The sequence below is a fragment of the Neophocaena asiaeorientalis genome, unplaced genomic scaffold, assembly GCF_003031525.2.
Source record: "Neophocaena asiaeorientalis asiaeorientalis breed wild unplaced genomic scaffold, Neophocaena_asiaeorientalis_V1.1 scaffold635, whole genome shotgun sequence".
Classification (NCBI taxonomy): Eukaryota; Metazoa; Chordata; class Mammalia; order Artiodactyla; family Phocoenidae; genus Neophocaena; species Neophocaena asiaeorientalis.
Window position 1 is genome coordinate 1,296,473 of NW_020174929.1, and position 14,650 is coordinate 1,311,122.

The window sequence follows — 14,650 nt, forward strand, 5'->3', positions numbered from 1 at the left end:
GTCTGACCATGAAGACCTTTTCTTCCTTTCAGTTTCCTTTCAGGGGCAGAGGTCCCAACCCTATGCCTCTTTTCTGTCCTACCCAGTATGTGGAGATCTTTCTTACAGCTTCGGTTGTATAGGAGTTCTGCCAGTTTCCAGTTAGTTTTCCATGAGAATTGTTCTGCATGTGGATGTATTTTTTATCTGTTTGTTGGGGAATGTAAGCTGCACATTCTCCTACTCCGCCATCTTGATCTGAGCCCCCAAAATAGGTTATTTTTAAAGTTTTTTCACTCCAGTACTGAAAATATTTCAAAGTAGCCTTATTTGAGTAGAAAGTAAAAGGAGACAGTGAAATGATCTCTGATAAATTGCCAGAATATAGGGGTTATGAAAGGACAGAAAATAAGAGCATTGAATCATTGCTAAAAAAAAAAAAAAAATGCAGGTAATGATTTCAGTTAAATTGTTGGTGAGAAAAAGTGATTACTGCTTTTTTTTTTTTTTTAAAGTATATAAAGTCAGGTCAGTATAAGCTTTTAGTGTACAACTAGTTGAACCTCTGTTAAGAATGATGTATAAGGGACTTCCCTTGCAGCCCAGTGGTTAAGACTCTGCATCTGCACTTCCAATGCCAGGGGCACGGGTTCGATACCTGGTTGGGGAACTAAGATCCCACATGCCACACAGTGCAGCCAAAAAAAAAAAAAAGAATGATATATAAGCAATCTTATCTTTTCCCACAATTCTATTCTATATTACCATGTTCATATGAAAGAGGAAGCTTGTCACTGCTGTGGTATTCTAAGAATAGGCATGTGATGCACAAAACCTCTTGTTTTTATGATCCACATATAAAATTATTTTTTAGTCATATACTTTCTCTCACAATAATCTTACCTTGAATCACCAAAAGAAAAATCTACCTGCAGATGATGTTAAATGGGTTCCCAATCTGTCTTTTGCATTCAGCTCAGGAAAGAATTCTTTCATGTTATATTGCAGTATTTGGATGTGGTTTTAAAGAAGTACTCTAATATACTATGGAATATTTCTACATTAAGCCAAGAAAATGAGATGGGGGTTAGGTGGGGATAAAGCTCTGTACAACTAAGCCATTTGCACAAGAGTTGTGTAATCTTAAAATAATCTGATCTCTTTGCCATTACAATTCACATTATGAACCTGAGGGATGTCTCTTCAAGACAGTAGGTCGACTGATTGATATGCCACATGAGCAAGGCACCTAAAATCAATGAAAAGCCCTTTACTGACATTAACAGTGTTTCAAAGAAATACTTTTAATCTCTGTTCTGATCTCAAACCTCATGTGAACACCTTTCCTCTAAAAAGGCAGTATCGGGGAAAAAGTTCTCTTTCACCTCCTGCCCAGTTTTTCATGTAGTGTTATAAAAGTAAATGGTGTAGACTTAAGAGATAAAATTTAGTATTTTCTTTCCCCTTCAGCACTGGATCAACATCTTGACAGTTTACTGTTGATAATTAACTGTTTTTTTAAGAAGGGGATGAGTTGTTTGGCTTTTTTGCATAACACTTTCATTTACCTAACCACCACCTTCATTGCTACCCAAATAGCTGGTGTTCTATCATTAAAGATCATGATACATCCTTTCTAGTCTTCACCAAAATTTATTTTCCAGTGTAATTTTGTTTTCTATATTCACAAGTTTTCAGGGGTGAATAGGACAAGTTGTTAAGGACTTCTCCCTTAATATATGTTAACACAAACAGCAAATGATCCAGACACTGCACATCAGTGGTTCTGTCTGCAAAATAAAACATCCTCTAGAACACATATGAAAAGAATTACTCTTCCATGTCACTGAATTATGAAATTTTCTGATAGGATTTTTCCAGTAGCTTTTTTGTTCTCTGATAATATTTGTTATTAATGGTGAGACTTTTTTATAACCTCTCAGTTTTTTATCCTTATTACCTTCTGTTATAGATTTGATATTTGAATTTGAGTCTACAAGTTCAGACCCACATGTAATGGATTGCTTCATGGTTGTTAGAGGCTAGTGTTATTATTATATTATTATATATATAAAAATCTATGTAATTTCTGAGGATTACATCTGATGGCAGGAAACAAAGGACAGAGGGACATAATCATTAAGGGATGCTAAAATGTGCCTTACCGTCCAAGTGATTGAGCTAAGATGGGAGAAAGGCAGGGACTCCAGTCATTAAAGTGAGGTGGCTTCACACCACCGGGAGCTGAGTGAGCCCTGTGAGCCAGGTGCCTGGGACAGAAACTGGCAACAGTATCTTACACTTGGCTTTAAGGAATGCAACTCAGGATGATGCCTCGATAATTTTGGACTCTTCTCCCATCTTGCATAAAAAATTTTAAACTGAGATGTATTATTTTATAATTATCCAGAAAATATAAAATTACCTAAGTTCATTTATGAGAGAAATCAATGTGCTTTAAAAAGGATGTGAAAACTTTGGCGACATGCAAATATTTGATAGGCTGTGTGCTATTGACCAGTGGTAAATGGATTGCAGTCCAAAAAAAATTTTGGATGTTTATCATTGTCCTTCCTTATATGGTTCAGTTGATGTTTTGAAGACATCACACTCACAGAATCTCCTGCACAGAATATACAGATTTTTAACTCTGCCTTCACACTGAAGTTCCTTCCACTATTTACATTATGGAATTTTTATGAATGGTGGTATTTGTACTATTTTATCATTTTTCAGTAAGTCGTTTATGTGAATTGGGAATAAAGGAGTATCAATTGTAAAATGCAAGTTTAATAAACATGAAAATTAATAGGAAAGTACATTAGTGAAGATGAACACCTTGTTGACTTCATGTTGGCTAGAGTAAATTGACCAACACAGTCCTTGTTGTATACATATGTACCTAATGAATGTACATTAAGAACAGAACACCGTTTTAAAAAATGAGACTTTATGAAAATCATCTTACATTTAAAATTTGCAAAATATGTGAATTATGTGCAAAAAATACATGTAAAAAAATGTTTCAGTACAGTTTTTTCCTTCTGAACTGTGAAACTGTTTACTAGGGTCTCCATTCTTTTAGCAGCATTGCTCTGATCTGAAGGTTAGGATTTTACCTACAATTTAGATTAAGCACCAAAAGATGACAACAGTTAAAGTAGTAAGAGAGAGATCTCAATGAGAGATCACAGAGAAGCACTTTCTAATAAAATAAATTCTTTATTAAACAGTAAAATTACTTTATATAAGTTAAAGTGAGGAAAAACATAAACTAGAAGAAACAATAAGCTACTTTATGTACCGACTGTCTTCTGTTAAAATACCTGGTACATAGTAAGTGCTCAATAAATATTTGCCAAATTCAAAGAACATTTAAGAGAAAACACTGATATGTTATTTAAAATCAACTTGTTTCCTCAGTCTAAAATTCTTGCTCTAGTATAGGCTGCTCTTAGAATTAAAATAATGGCTTATTCTACATTTCTCTTAACTTCTAGTCTACTGTTCAATGATTTTGATTGTTCTATTACTAGTTCCAGCATTAAAGGACCTGACATGCTAAATTTTTCTATCGTTATCTAGTTTCTGCATTCTAAACTCATTTTATCATAAAGCTGTACTTCTCTAATCAATGCAGTCAGTACAGCAAAGCCTCCTATCTGCTCAACAAATGTTTTTCCATTACACTTCCTAGAATAACTTTCAGTGATTTTTTTTTCTTTTTTTTTTTTTTTTTTGCGGTATGTGGGCCTCTCACTGTTGTGGCCTCTCCCGTTGTGGAGCACAGGCTCCGGACGCGCAGGCTCAGCGGCCATGGCTCACGGGCCTAGCCGCTCCGCGGCATGTGGGATCTTCCCGGACCGGGGCGCGAACCCGTGTCCCCTGTATCGGCAGGCGGACTCTCAACCACTGCGCCACCAGGGAAGCCCCACTTTCAGTCATCTTAAGAGCAGTATCCATCCAGGGCCATGATTCCTACAGAAAAAGCCTACCCCAAATCTGCCACTTGTCTCCAATGTCACTCTTAAATATTTGCCAACTCCTACTACTCAATCTCTTGGAGTCATCTATATTTGATTATTTTATTAACATCTTTATTTTTACTAGGGATTGCTGGCAGTCTATAATTTGGCCTTCTGTCAACCACTTTACACTCTTCTTGACTAAAACATGGACATATATTTTAACCACATGCAACAAAGCAAAAAAGTTGTACAGAACATCAATTTTTCAAACAACTTAAGCATGTCTAGTGATTAGAAAGTAGGACAGTATCTTAAAGGCTTCATACTTTTCCCTTTTCTATTCTAGATATGATCTGTAATTTTTTAATCTTTTTATTTCCTCTGTAAATAGAAACATACACATATCCTTAAAAATTATTGAAAAAACACATTTTTCATTCTTTGTTTTTTCAATGAGCATGATTTATGAGGAAGCAAAATAATAAAAGAATTTCCTTAATAATGAACTACAAATTCATTTAAAAGTAATATTCTTAAGTTGCTGAGAAGGCATACAATCACAAAATCGTGTAACCTGTAACAAAATTGTTCCAGACCTTAGAAATCATCTAACTGGTTCATTTTTACATGTGAGGAAATGAGGAATCGAGTTTAAATTCTTTCAAAATAAGGGAGTAGCAAGTCAGACTGAAAATAAAGTGCAAGAAAAAATAGGCTTTTATAACTCTCAGTAAACATCATACTCAATTTTAATATTACTTTACTGAAAGACTACAGGAAAGGTTCAAACTAGAAAAAGTAAAGCTGAAAGGATTTAGTGCACTCTGACACAGTCCTGAAATTATTTTCCTTCCAACTCTAGCAAAGGGCCTAATGTAGCTCTCACTTTAAGATATCTAAACCCAGAGACTGAGATTTGAATTCAACATGAGAAGTTGAGGTAAATCAACTTATTGATGTATTATTTTATCTTATGCTTGATTCAGTGACTTACAGATTGTAGATGCTCAAGAAATATATGCATATAAACGTGAAGAGAACCCAGATCCATAAGTCTTATTTCCCAGCATTACAGCTGGGCTGTGTACCTTCAAACTGGCTATATACAAAGGTTATAAATAGGGTTGGGGAGGAGAGGGGGAGGGAGCTGATCACAAATATAGACACTTCAGAAGAAATGTTCATATTTTTAAAATCTTTCATTAGAATTAGCAATATGCAAACATTACCAAATAAACATCTCCTTAGGATAAAGTTTTGTAAAGATTTTAAGAACATTAATGTTTTTTTTCACATTTTTATCACTTTCTCCAAAGCATGTTCACTGAACTTGTCCAAATAAAATGAATTCTGCATTAATGTTTCACTTGACAGTACTGCAGTAGGTTTTGCCTTAATATCTAACATCTATTGAAAAACAAAATACAAACAACTATCATAAACTGACAGACTTTCTATAGATTATTCTTTCATTCGTAAGATTCAGTCCTCTAGCTTAAGGACTCTGGCAAGGGCACAAAAGTTTCTAAAAATAATTTTAATTTTTAACACAGTAGAGTAGTAGTCTGGGGGAAATAAAATTATTACGGCAGGATTTGAATATGGAGCAGAAGGATCCCTGTTAGGACTCACAGATGTGCTTCAGGGAAGTCCAAGCACTCAATGAAATATGCAAAAATTGTAATACTATATGCAAACGTATTTTTTCTAGAAAGAATACAGCTCTCTTTTTCAAAAGGTCAATGACCATCCCCTGCAACCCAAAAAAACAGTGAAAAGGGCATCTAAATTTGTGAAAATAGATGCTGAGAAAAACATCAAGGTATGGTTCACTCATTTTTATGACCTTTTAAGCCACAAGAGCCATTTTGTTAAAACACAATGTTTCTGCTTATCTCATTTAGTTAAACCATTATTCTTTAAATCCTTTTCTGGGGTGCTATTACAATTTCTTACTGGGACTAAGTAACTAGCCTTCCTTTAGCATAAAAATGTTGCCTTTCTGAAAACCCAAGAATGTTTTCCTGTTTGCCATTTTCAAGTTGATTTAATAAATTAGATATGGCTTTTTTTCTATTATTTGGTATTTTAGTAAGACACATGAAATACGTTTTTTGGTATTCTGGATATTAGTAAAACATCCTAATACAACTATTACTTTTAAGTTTTTAACAAAAAAGGATATTGATGTATACTGTTGGCTATAGCAAATCAGCCTCCAGTAAATAAAGATCGGGTGTCCCCTGGTTTGACCACCCAATTACTATGAATTATGTGTGGAGTTAGTTGTATTCTTTACTACTTTACTCCACAAACTTCACAAATACCAGCTGAGTATAATGAAGTAAGAGACAAAGCTGTAGTCTCTACTATTCCCTAACATAAACAGAGTAGTGAGTGGTAGTAAAAGTAGCGTTCAATCTGCACTGTGCTTTTGGACCTTCTCAAAGGCCTCACCAAGCTTTAAGCTTCATAAGCAAATTTCAGTTCTTCTAGGTCTTCTTTCTCTGAACAGGAAGTATACACTTCCCTTATAATGGTTTCTAGGTATCTTAGGGCCCTCCAGTATATCCTTCTCTGACCTTGGGCTTTTGAAAGTCAGTAAATTTTAATGGAAAGTTAAGATTTATCCTAAATCTTAGTTTGGGGTCTAAAAGTTTGTGTATTCACGTATTAAAGTCAAACATGATATAACCCCAAAACCACCACTAATGACTAAAGCCAAAGACAAAATCTACATGCAAAAAAGTCTTTTATACAGTATATAAGCTTCTTTTGCTCATTCACTCACCCATTCACTTAGACATTAGGTCCTACTGTGTGCCCAGCTGTGGGGATTCAAAGGAAATAAAATATAGCTCTAATTCTCATTTGGTCTACCGGAAAGATTTCACATTTTTTAAGGGTGATTAAAAGAACATGCAGATTACAGCCTTCCTTGAGCATTACACATTCAAAAATTCAATACTGAACATATCTACAGGTAATTTCTGCCCATCCTGAGCATCTTTGGTATTATTTCTTGATAATAATACTTGACATCAATAGCACAAAGAAAACAGATGGGAATAATTTCAAATTTTATCCTTTACTTTGTATATTTATCGATAACATGCTATAATGATACTTCAAACTTAAAAAGATAACAGGTTTAAATCGAAACAAAAAACTATTCTTACAGCAGAAAAAGGGATTTCCCTTCTTTATTAAGCTCTTATTTTAGGACATATCAATTTGTACTCCTCGTAAGAGGCATAGGACTAAAAAAAAAAAAAAAGATCAATATTTTCCTCCTGCTTCCAAAATTTTATCAGTTACCCTAGATGGTCATGAGCAGAGTTAAAGTTAAAAAAATTAATATGAACAATACCTCATCACATTTCCCAGTTGAATTTTTTCCAAATGGGATTTTTGTAAATTAAAATTACTAATTAAATTCAGATTCAGCAAGTAGCTGCTGGGTGATGAGGAATTTAAACTTGAAACCAACTGTGTAACCTGGCAACTTAACCTGGTAACTCAAATCTAGTAAAACAAATTAAGAGGTTAAAAAAATCCTAATAATTTTAATTCATGATGTGGGAGTATATCTCAATATATGTTTTTTTTTTTTTTGGTCACCTCTTCTAAAATCATTCAAGAGAAAACACAGTAACTCATTTAAATTAGGAACTGGGCAAACCTTTAAAAAAATTTTCAATAGTATGTTTCTTTTATATGCTATTACAATAAATGCTCTATAAAACTGTTAGCTGAAACTTTAGATAAAGAAAAAAGTCTGTTTTGAGAACAGTACTTATCGTTGCCCAAAATTGTTCAGAAAGTGTTGCAGATTTTAAGATACTTAGCTTGGACAACAGCAGATAACTCTGAAAAATGTTCCTCAAATATTTTGAAAGGCAAATTAAATTTTTTTCTACCAGCTAAATTACTGGACTTTTTGTATAAGAATGTCATTCAAGTTTTCTAAAATGAGAGTTTACTCATTTTAGAAAGTGAGCTTACTCATTTACTGAGTTTACAGTAAACATCTCTAAAATTTGTATTTTTTAAGCAATACTGTCATGAGATACATTTGTAAAATTACCCAGATTTAGACAAAAGTAAATGAGAAAATTAAAAGGGGAAGCCTTGAACACTATTAATTTTTTCCCACATGACAAGTACAGATATTAGCAGAATATCCACCAAGTAAAATGAAAATATTAACTGGTTTCTAAGGCACACAGTTAGTTACAACATCTAAAGTGGGATTTATTTGATGAATTGCATGAAGCCTTCAGAACATTTGCTGCAACTCAAGGAGAAAGAGCCAAGTGTTCACATAACATGTTAGTCTGTAGTCAAGAAAGACATTTCAACTAAAATATGTCAATCCCCAAATCTGAAATCACTTAGACATTACTGATGTAGTATTTGGAAGAATTTCTGTATAGAAGATTTTTCAGACTGAAATATAGTACTCAATGCTTCTAGGGCTAGGTAAAATTAGTTCTCTTTTGTTCACCAGTGCCTCATTTCCACTAGATAAAGTTTGGTCTCCAGTCTCACTATCCAATGCCTGCCTTACACTGAGTCATCCTTCACTGGACCACACGAAGTGTTTACATTATAAAAGGCTTCTAGATCACTTGGTTCAAGTGTAATAGCTGGTTTCATTAATGTTCCAGGAGCAAGGGAACTCTCTCCAATAATTCTCAGGTTGATAAATTTGATTTTCCAAGTATTCTCCACAAAAGGGCAGCGGATGAGTCCAAAAATTTGTTCAAAAATGCCCAAACAAGTGTTCTCTCGGTGGACAGTCCCAGCAACTCCAACCATAACTAGACCATGGGGAGAAGAAGCACATTTCAGCCCATGGGAATCTAGGTTGGGACTGAGAAAAAGATATTCTTCTTTCACTAGTGACAGCAGACGAAGGCTCACAATTTCTGCTCCATGGTAGTCTATCACATTTTGTTCAGATGTGTTGTAATAAAACCTAAGCTTGACATCATGCCAGAAGTGCTGTGGCCCCCATTCATCTTGAGGTGGTCCCAGAAGAGGATTCTGAGAATTAAGAAGTTCAAAGAACCAGTGACAGAATTCTTCACCTAATCGACGAAAATCAACCTTTTCAGCTTTTTTATCTTCTTTCTCCTGTTGATTAATAAAACCAACGTTAATTCTTGTATCTATTTACTATCTTGCCTGTTTCATAGCTAACTTTTAAGGTACTAATTATAGCAGAAAGGAAATGAACTACCTGTGAGCTCACTGAACCCATCTTGCACAGTAAATTAATTCTCAAAAAGGGGAGGTCCTTTTAGAATTTCTCAGCTTAAACTTCTGAAAATTCCTCTAAGAAATTAAGGTTCAAAGTCTCTTAAAATATCAGCATGAATTAAGAGCCAATAATAAGGATTTACATAAGCATTTTCTCTTGATTGTGGCAGTGATTTCACAGGTGTGTTATTTGTCAAAACTTTCCAACTGTGTGCTGTAAATGAATACACTTCACTGTGGTATATTTTATATGCAGCAAAGTTTACAATAAACATGTCTTTAAACAGACACTTCTAATATGATTGAAATTGCTTATTTTCTATGATTGGGATTATTTTATATTATTTCTTTCCAAAATGAATATTGCAAAAATACACCTGATAGGCTAGATTTTATTCAACAATGTATTCCAGAGCACAGTACCTCATCTAGGTGGTGAAAGATCTTGTATTTACCGGGCACATGCTATTACTGAATGTACTGGGCACTGTGTTTGGCACTTAAGTGCTATTTCCGTCTTTCTCCACAAGCTTTATGACACAGATATTATCGTTATGCCCGTTTTATAAACAAGGCTCACAAAGGTCCTTACTTGCTCATTTACAGCTAGTATACAGCAGACCCTAATATGAAGTCATATCTATATGATTTTAAAGTCAACATTCTTTTCAGTACATTAAGGAAGGCTTAGAAGTTCCTTTCCTAATGTGAAGGCAAACCTCTCTCACTGTAAAATACCATTAATTCAACGTGGGTATGTAGTTTAAAAACTGCAAGTTACCTAAAGGTTCAATCGATATTTAAATATTCACACAATATTTAAAATGTACAGTGAAGATAAAAAGAAATACAAACAGCCAATGTCAGCTGGAGGAAATTACTAAAACAGGATTTTTTCCTAGCTAACAAATAAAAAAAAAATTTAAGTTTCTTTCATGAAATGTTTGCAATTTAATACCAAAGAAAGTCTTCAAAATGAGAAAGGGCTTACAACAGCATTCTTCTAAAGTGGAAAAAAGAAATTGGAGAACCAGAGGCTAAATTAAAATTAAATTGGTCCTGTAGTCTATCCATTCTCTTTAAAAATCAATAGTCCCCATTTGATAAAGGGATACAAAACATTTTTTCTCACAAATCAATAGAATATTACATATACATTACTAAATATCAAAAACACTTTGTCTCAGGTGCTTTACTGCTCTTTCTTTAGGATGCAAAAAAAAGAAAGTAAAGCTAAAATTATAAAAAAAAAACCAAAACATTAACCACATCATTCCAGATCTAGGATTATCTAAAGATTTTTACACAGAACTACAGTTCAGGATATGACTATAAGGTCTGTTTTACCTGTTCAAAGAGTCTAATGTCCTCTGTCTTAACTGGCTCTGGCGTTTCCTTCAATTTCAATTGTGACTGCTTTTTCCAGTAATCCTTTGCATGCTGAATAAGATTGTGTTTTTCAGTAGCTGGAGGTATAATAACCCCCTGTGTTGCCAAGTACTTAAATATGATTTCTCGGTGGACTTTTTTACGCCTCAAAAGTTCTTCAACACTTTGACTGTACACTAATATTGCATGAATGGCATCTAAAAGAAAATTATGAAGATTAATAGAAAATCATGAGTCACTTGTAAATTTGTCCAGGGTCAGCAGAAACGCTGTTGAATAATATTTATAAACTCTTGTCATGGCATTATTGCTTTTGTATAAGACGGTTATCATTTCTAAAAACCAGGAAGTGGGGGCTTCCCTGGTGGCGCAGTGGTTGAGAATCTGCCTGCCTGCCAATGCAGGGGACACGGGTTCGAGCCCTGGTCTGGGAAGATCCCACATGCCGCGGAGCAACTGGGCCCCTGAGCCATAACTACTGAGCCTGCGCGTCTGGAGCCTGTGCTCTGCAACAAGAGAGGCCCAGCACCGTGATGAAGAGTGGCCCCTGCTCGCCACAACTAAAGAAGGCCCTCGCACAGAAATGAAGACCCAACACAGCCAAAAATAAATAAATTTATTAAAAAAAAAAAAAAAGGAAGTAGGTTGTCAAGTTTTGGATTTAAAAAAAATTTCTTTAAACTATAAAGTTCCCCACCTAAAATTCCTTCTTCCTTTTACTTCTCATACAAGATTGTGAATTTAAGCATTTTCTTTTAAAGAATGGTTGTATTTTAAGAAAAAAATTGAATAAGAGAAGAAAAAATTTTAATAAGGTCAATGGAACTAAATTCATTTACAATCCCTAAAATATAGGTAAAATTACAATACTTTTCAATCTCCTCACTCTACAGATAACAAAAGTCAGGGATACATGAAGTATCAACAATCATACTTCTAAGAAGTGGCAGAACCAAGACTCTTAATTTTAAAGAACTTCTATTAAACAACAGACTAAAGATTATTTTTACATATGTGAGGTATACAGAATGGTAATAAAACGAACTCCTATATACACACGACACAGCTTAAGACACAGGAATTGCTGGTATCTTTGAGGCCTCATTTTACCTCTCCCTACTTAATGCTATTCCCTCTCTCTCCTCGCTCACCTCACATGTAGCTACTCTCCAAAATTTTATCATTCTCTCGATTTTCTTTCCTTTTTTCTTTTCTTTTTGGCCACTCTGCCGGGCTTGCGGGATCTTAGTTCCCTGACCAGGGATCGAACCAGGGCCCCCCAGTAGTGGAAGCTCAGAGTCCTAACCACTGGACCACCAGAGAATTCCCTCGATTTTCTTTAGAGTTGTATAGCATAACTATGTATCCCTACAAAATATAGTTTGGTATTTCTTTGAATGTTCTATAAATCTAATCCATCAATATATATAGTCTTCTATAATTAACTTTTAATGTTTCTGAGATTAATCTATGTGGCTAGACACAGCTGTAGTTAATTCATTTTCAGAGCTGTACCATAGGTAATTATAGACTATACCACAAGGTATCTATCCTTTTGTTTATAGACTTTTATTATGTGTATCCAATTACAAATACTATTACTTTGGACATTTCCACACTTGTCTCCCAGCCTAGAGGGGCAAGCAGTGTGAGCATCCCCTGGAGCTTGTTAGAAATGTGGAATTTCTGGGCCCACTCCAAAACTACTGAATCAGAATCTGCATTTTAACAAGATCACTGAGGGACACATAGGCACATTCAAGTTTGAGAAGCTCAGGTAAGTAACCTTCCATTTAAGGAGATAATATCGAACTTGTTTTCTTTCCAAAGTACTAGTTCTAATTTACACTCCCCCAGTAGTTATCAACGACATACTTCACAAGATCAACAACACTTGACGTTTTTACATTTAGTTTTTGCCAACTTGGTACATATGAAAGGCACCATGTAGTTTTGGTTTTCATTTCATTGCTTTCTAAAGATGTTGAGTATCTTTCAATATGCTTATTATTCTTTCCTCTCTGAGAAATGATTTCAAATCATTTAACATTTTTGTACTGGGTAGTTTCGTTTCTTGTTTGCTTTTGGATCCACCATCAATTAAATTCAGCAATTTTATCTATTACAATTTTAAATTCACATTCACCAAGACTGTTAGAAGGCGATTAGCATGTAAAATATATAAATGCCAAAGAACTACATTAAGTCTAAAATTATTTTCAGTCTAAATTCTTAGAAATTTAGCGTTCCTGGTTCACTTTCAAATGAATGACCTTAAATGGCGGAGATGTTAAAAGCAGAGAAAGACAGTTTTAAAAGGCAGACTCTTTTGTAGATACTTAAGTCATATGCTAATACAGGAGGCGGACATTTTCTCATTTTAAACTAAAATTCAGCAAATTTAAAATATAACTAGCCAGGTAATATACAAAATCATAAATGCTTAAGCTACTCATTACATTACAACCAGACTGAATATTTATAATCCATGAAATCTACTCTACCAAAATGTTTATTTGGCTCTGAAAGTAATGTAGTCCTAGTACACAGAATCATCTCTGAAAAACTTTGGATCCAAAGAGACATGGATTGATCCTATCTGCTCTTTTATCACAGTAGTTGTTTTACGCAGCACACTGATAAAAAGTGTTTATGATAGATATCCTCCCCCAAGCTTGAAGAAAATGAGCCGCGGCTGACACTCCTCAGCTGATCGAAACTGAAAATGGAAAACACCCTGACTCCCCGGAAATCTTCAAAAAACAAACAAAATCACTATTCACGTACTCCGCATCTTCGAAACAAGCAGCATTTGCCCACAACGTATAATGAATAAAACCTGGAAGCAGCGCCATTTTCAGCGTGCATCTGAAGCAACAGAGCAGCTATAGGGGCCGAGATTCCCGAGGGTTCCGCACAAGCGCAATCCCGGACGGGCTGGGAAGGAGGCCTACCACGGCCTCCACTCACACGCTCCCGCCAGCTGGGGGCCGGGTGAGGTCTGGGGAGGGACGGCCGCCCTTGGGGAGAAGGGTCTACCTTTACCTTGGCGGTCCTCAGGCTGCACCAGGCGGTTGGTGGTGGTGTCGCATAGGGCCATGATCTCGTCGTTGTCCAACAGACCGAGCAGGTTACGACAGCCCTCCATCTCTGAGTAGCTGAGCCCCGACATCTCTACCCCCAGAAAGCGGGGAGAGGACGCCAATAACTTCGCCCCCTTAGGCCCACTGGGCCGGCGCCGTGGCAACAGGTACCGGAAATGCTCTTCCCGTTGTTCGCAGCCAAAAGGCCTCGGGTATTCCAGAGCCGTGGGCGCGTAAGTGGTCGTTAATGAGGGCACTAAGGGAACGCGGTGCTCCGACCGGTGGTTCCGGGCTCTTGGGGACTGAGTGGAGTCCCACGTATCTCACTTTAGGGAAACTCCGCATTTACACCGGGAACATCGACCTTCCACAAGGGAAAACGAAACCAAAAAACTCCTCAGGAGTCCCTCCTCCAAAAGAACGCCTGGGAGGCTGCGCAGGGCAGGTGCGCGGAAAGCCGGCAGCGGCCCCAGCGCAAGACAAGCTCCCGTGATGCCGCGGGGCCGGCCAATGGAGGCGTCTCCTCCCCGGCTTTGGGCCGTTGCCCCGGGAGCGCTCGAAAGTTCTCTGCGGCCACTTCTGCGTTGGGAGCACCTGTAGTTTGATATTCTTAAATTACATAGTTCTGTGTTAAAACAATTTGGTTTTGTTTAACATTACACTTGGAAAAGTTAAGGGGAAAAAGTCACCTATCCTGCCACGCCTGCCCGCCTTGCAGCTGACTTAAACTCCCCAACAAGCTGCGGTCCGCTGTTGCTTCCCTTCTTATCCTCGCCGGCTTGGCTTTAGGCGAGGCAGTATCACGAATAGTTTAAGGTTGGGGTCTTTGAAAGCCAGATTACCAGGGTTTTATCCCGTCATTTACTAACTGTGACCGAGAGCAAGCTCTTTGGTCTTCCAGTTTTCTGTCTCGAAATGAATCTAGTAGAGATACCTACCTCATAGGGTTGTTGAAGCGCAGGGAGG

The 14,650-nt window shown here is 36.4% G+C and overlaps 1 protein-coding gene across 1 annotated transcript; it reads right to left on the minus strand.

Moving 5' to 3' along the window:
- Positions 1-4,052: 4,052 nt before the first annotated feature.
- Positions 4,053-14,123, minus strand: CUNH3orf38 (chromosome unknown C3orf38 homolog). The gene is made up of 3 exons (XM_024761396.1): positions 13,647-14,123; positions 10,560-10,798; positions 4,053-9,086 (listed from the first exon to the last, which is right to left on the minus strand). Exons 1-3 carry the CDS (start codon positions 13,771-13,773, stop codon positions 8,514-8,516), a joined length of 939 nt encoding a protein of 312 aa, XP_024617164.1. The 5' UTR covers positions 13,774-14,123; the 3' UTR covers positions 4,053-8,513.
- Between the last annotated feature and the right edge of the window lie 527 nt (positions 14,124-14,650).

Excerpts from the sequence above, each read along its gene's own strand:
- CUNH3orf38 (XM_024761396.1), bottom strand. The coding sequence starts at position 13,773 with ATGTCGGGGCTCAGCTACTCAGAGATGGAGGGCTGTCGTAACCTGCTC. Across the intron at positions 10,799-13,646 it reads GCAGCCTGAGGACCGCCAAG|ATGCCATTCATGCAATATTA; the intron begins GTAAAGGTAGAC and ends ATTTTCTTTTAG. Across the intron at positions 9,087-10,559 it reads ACATTAGACTCTTTGAACAG|GAGAAAGAAGATAAAAAAGC; the intron begins GTAAAACAGACC and ends ATTAATCAACAG.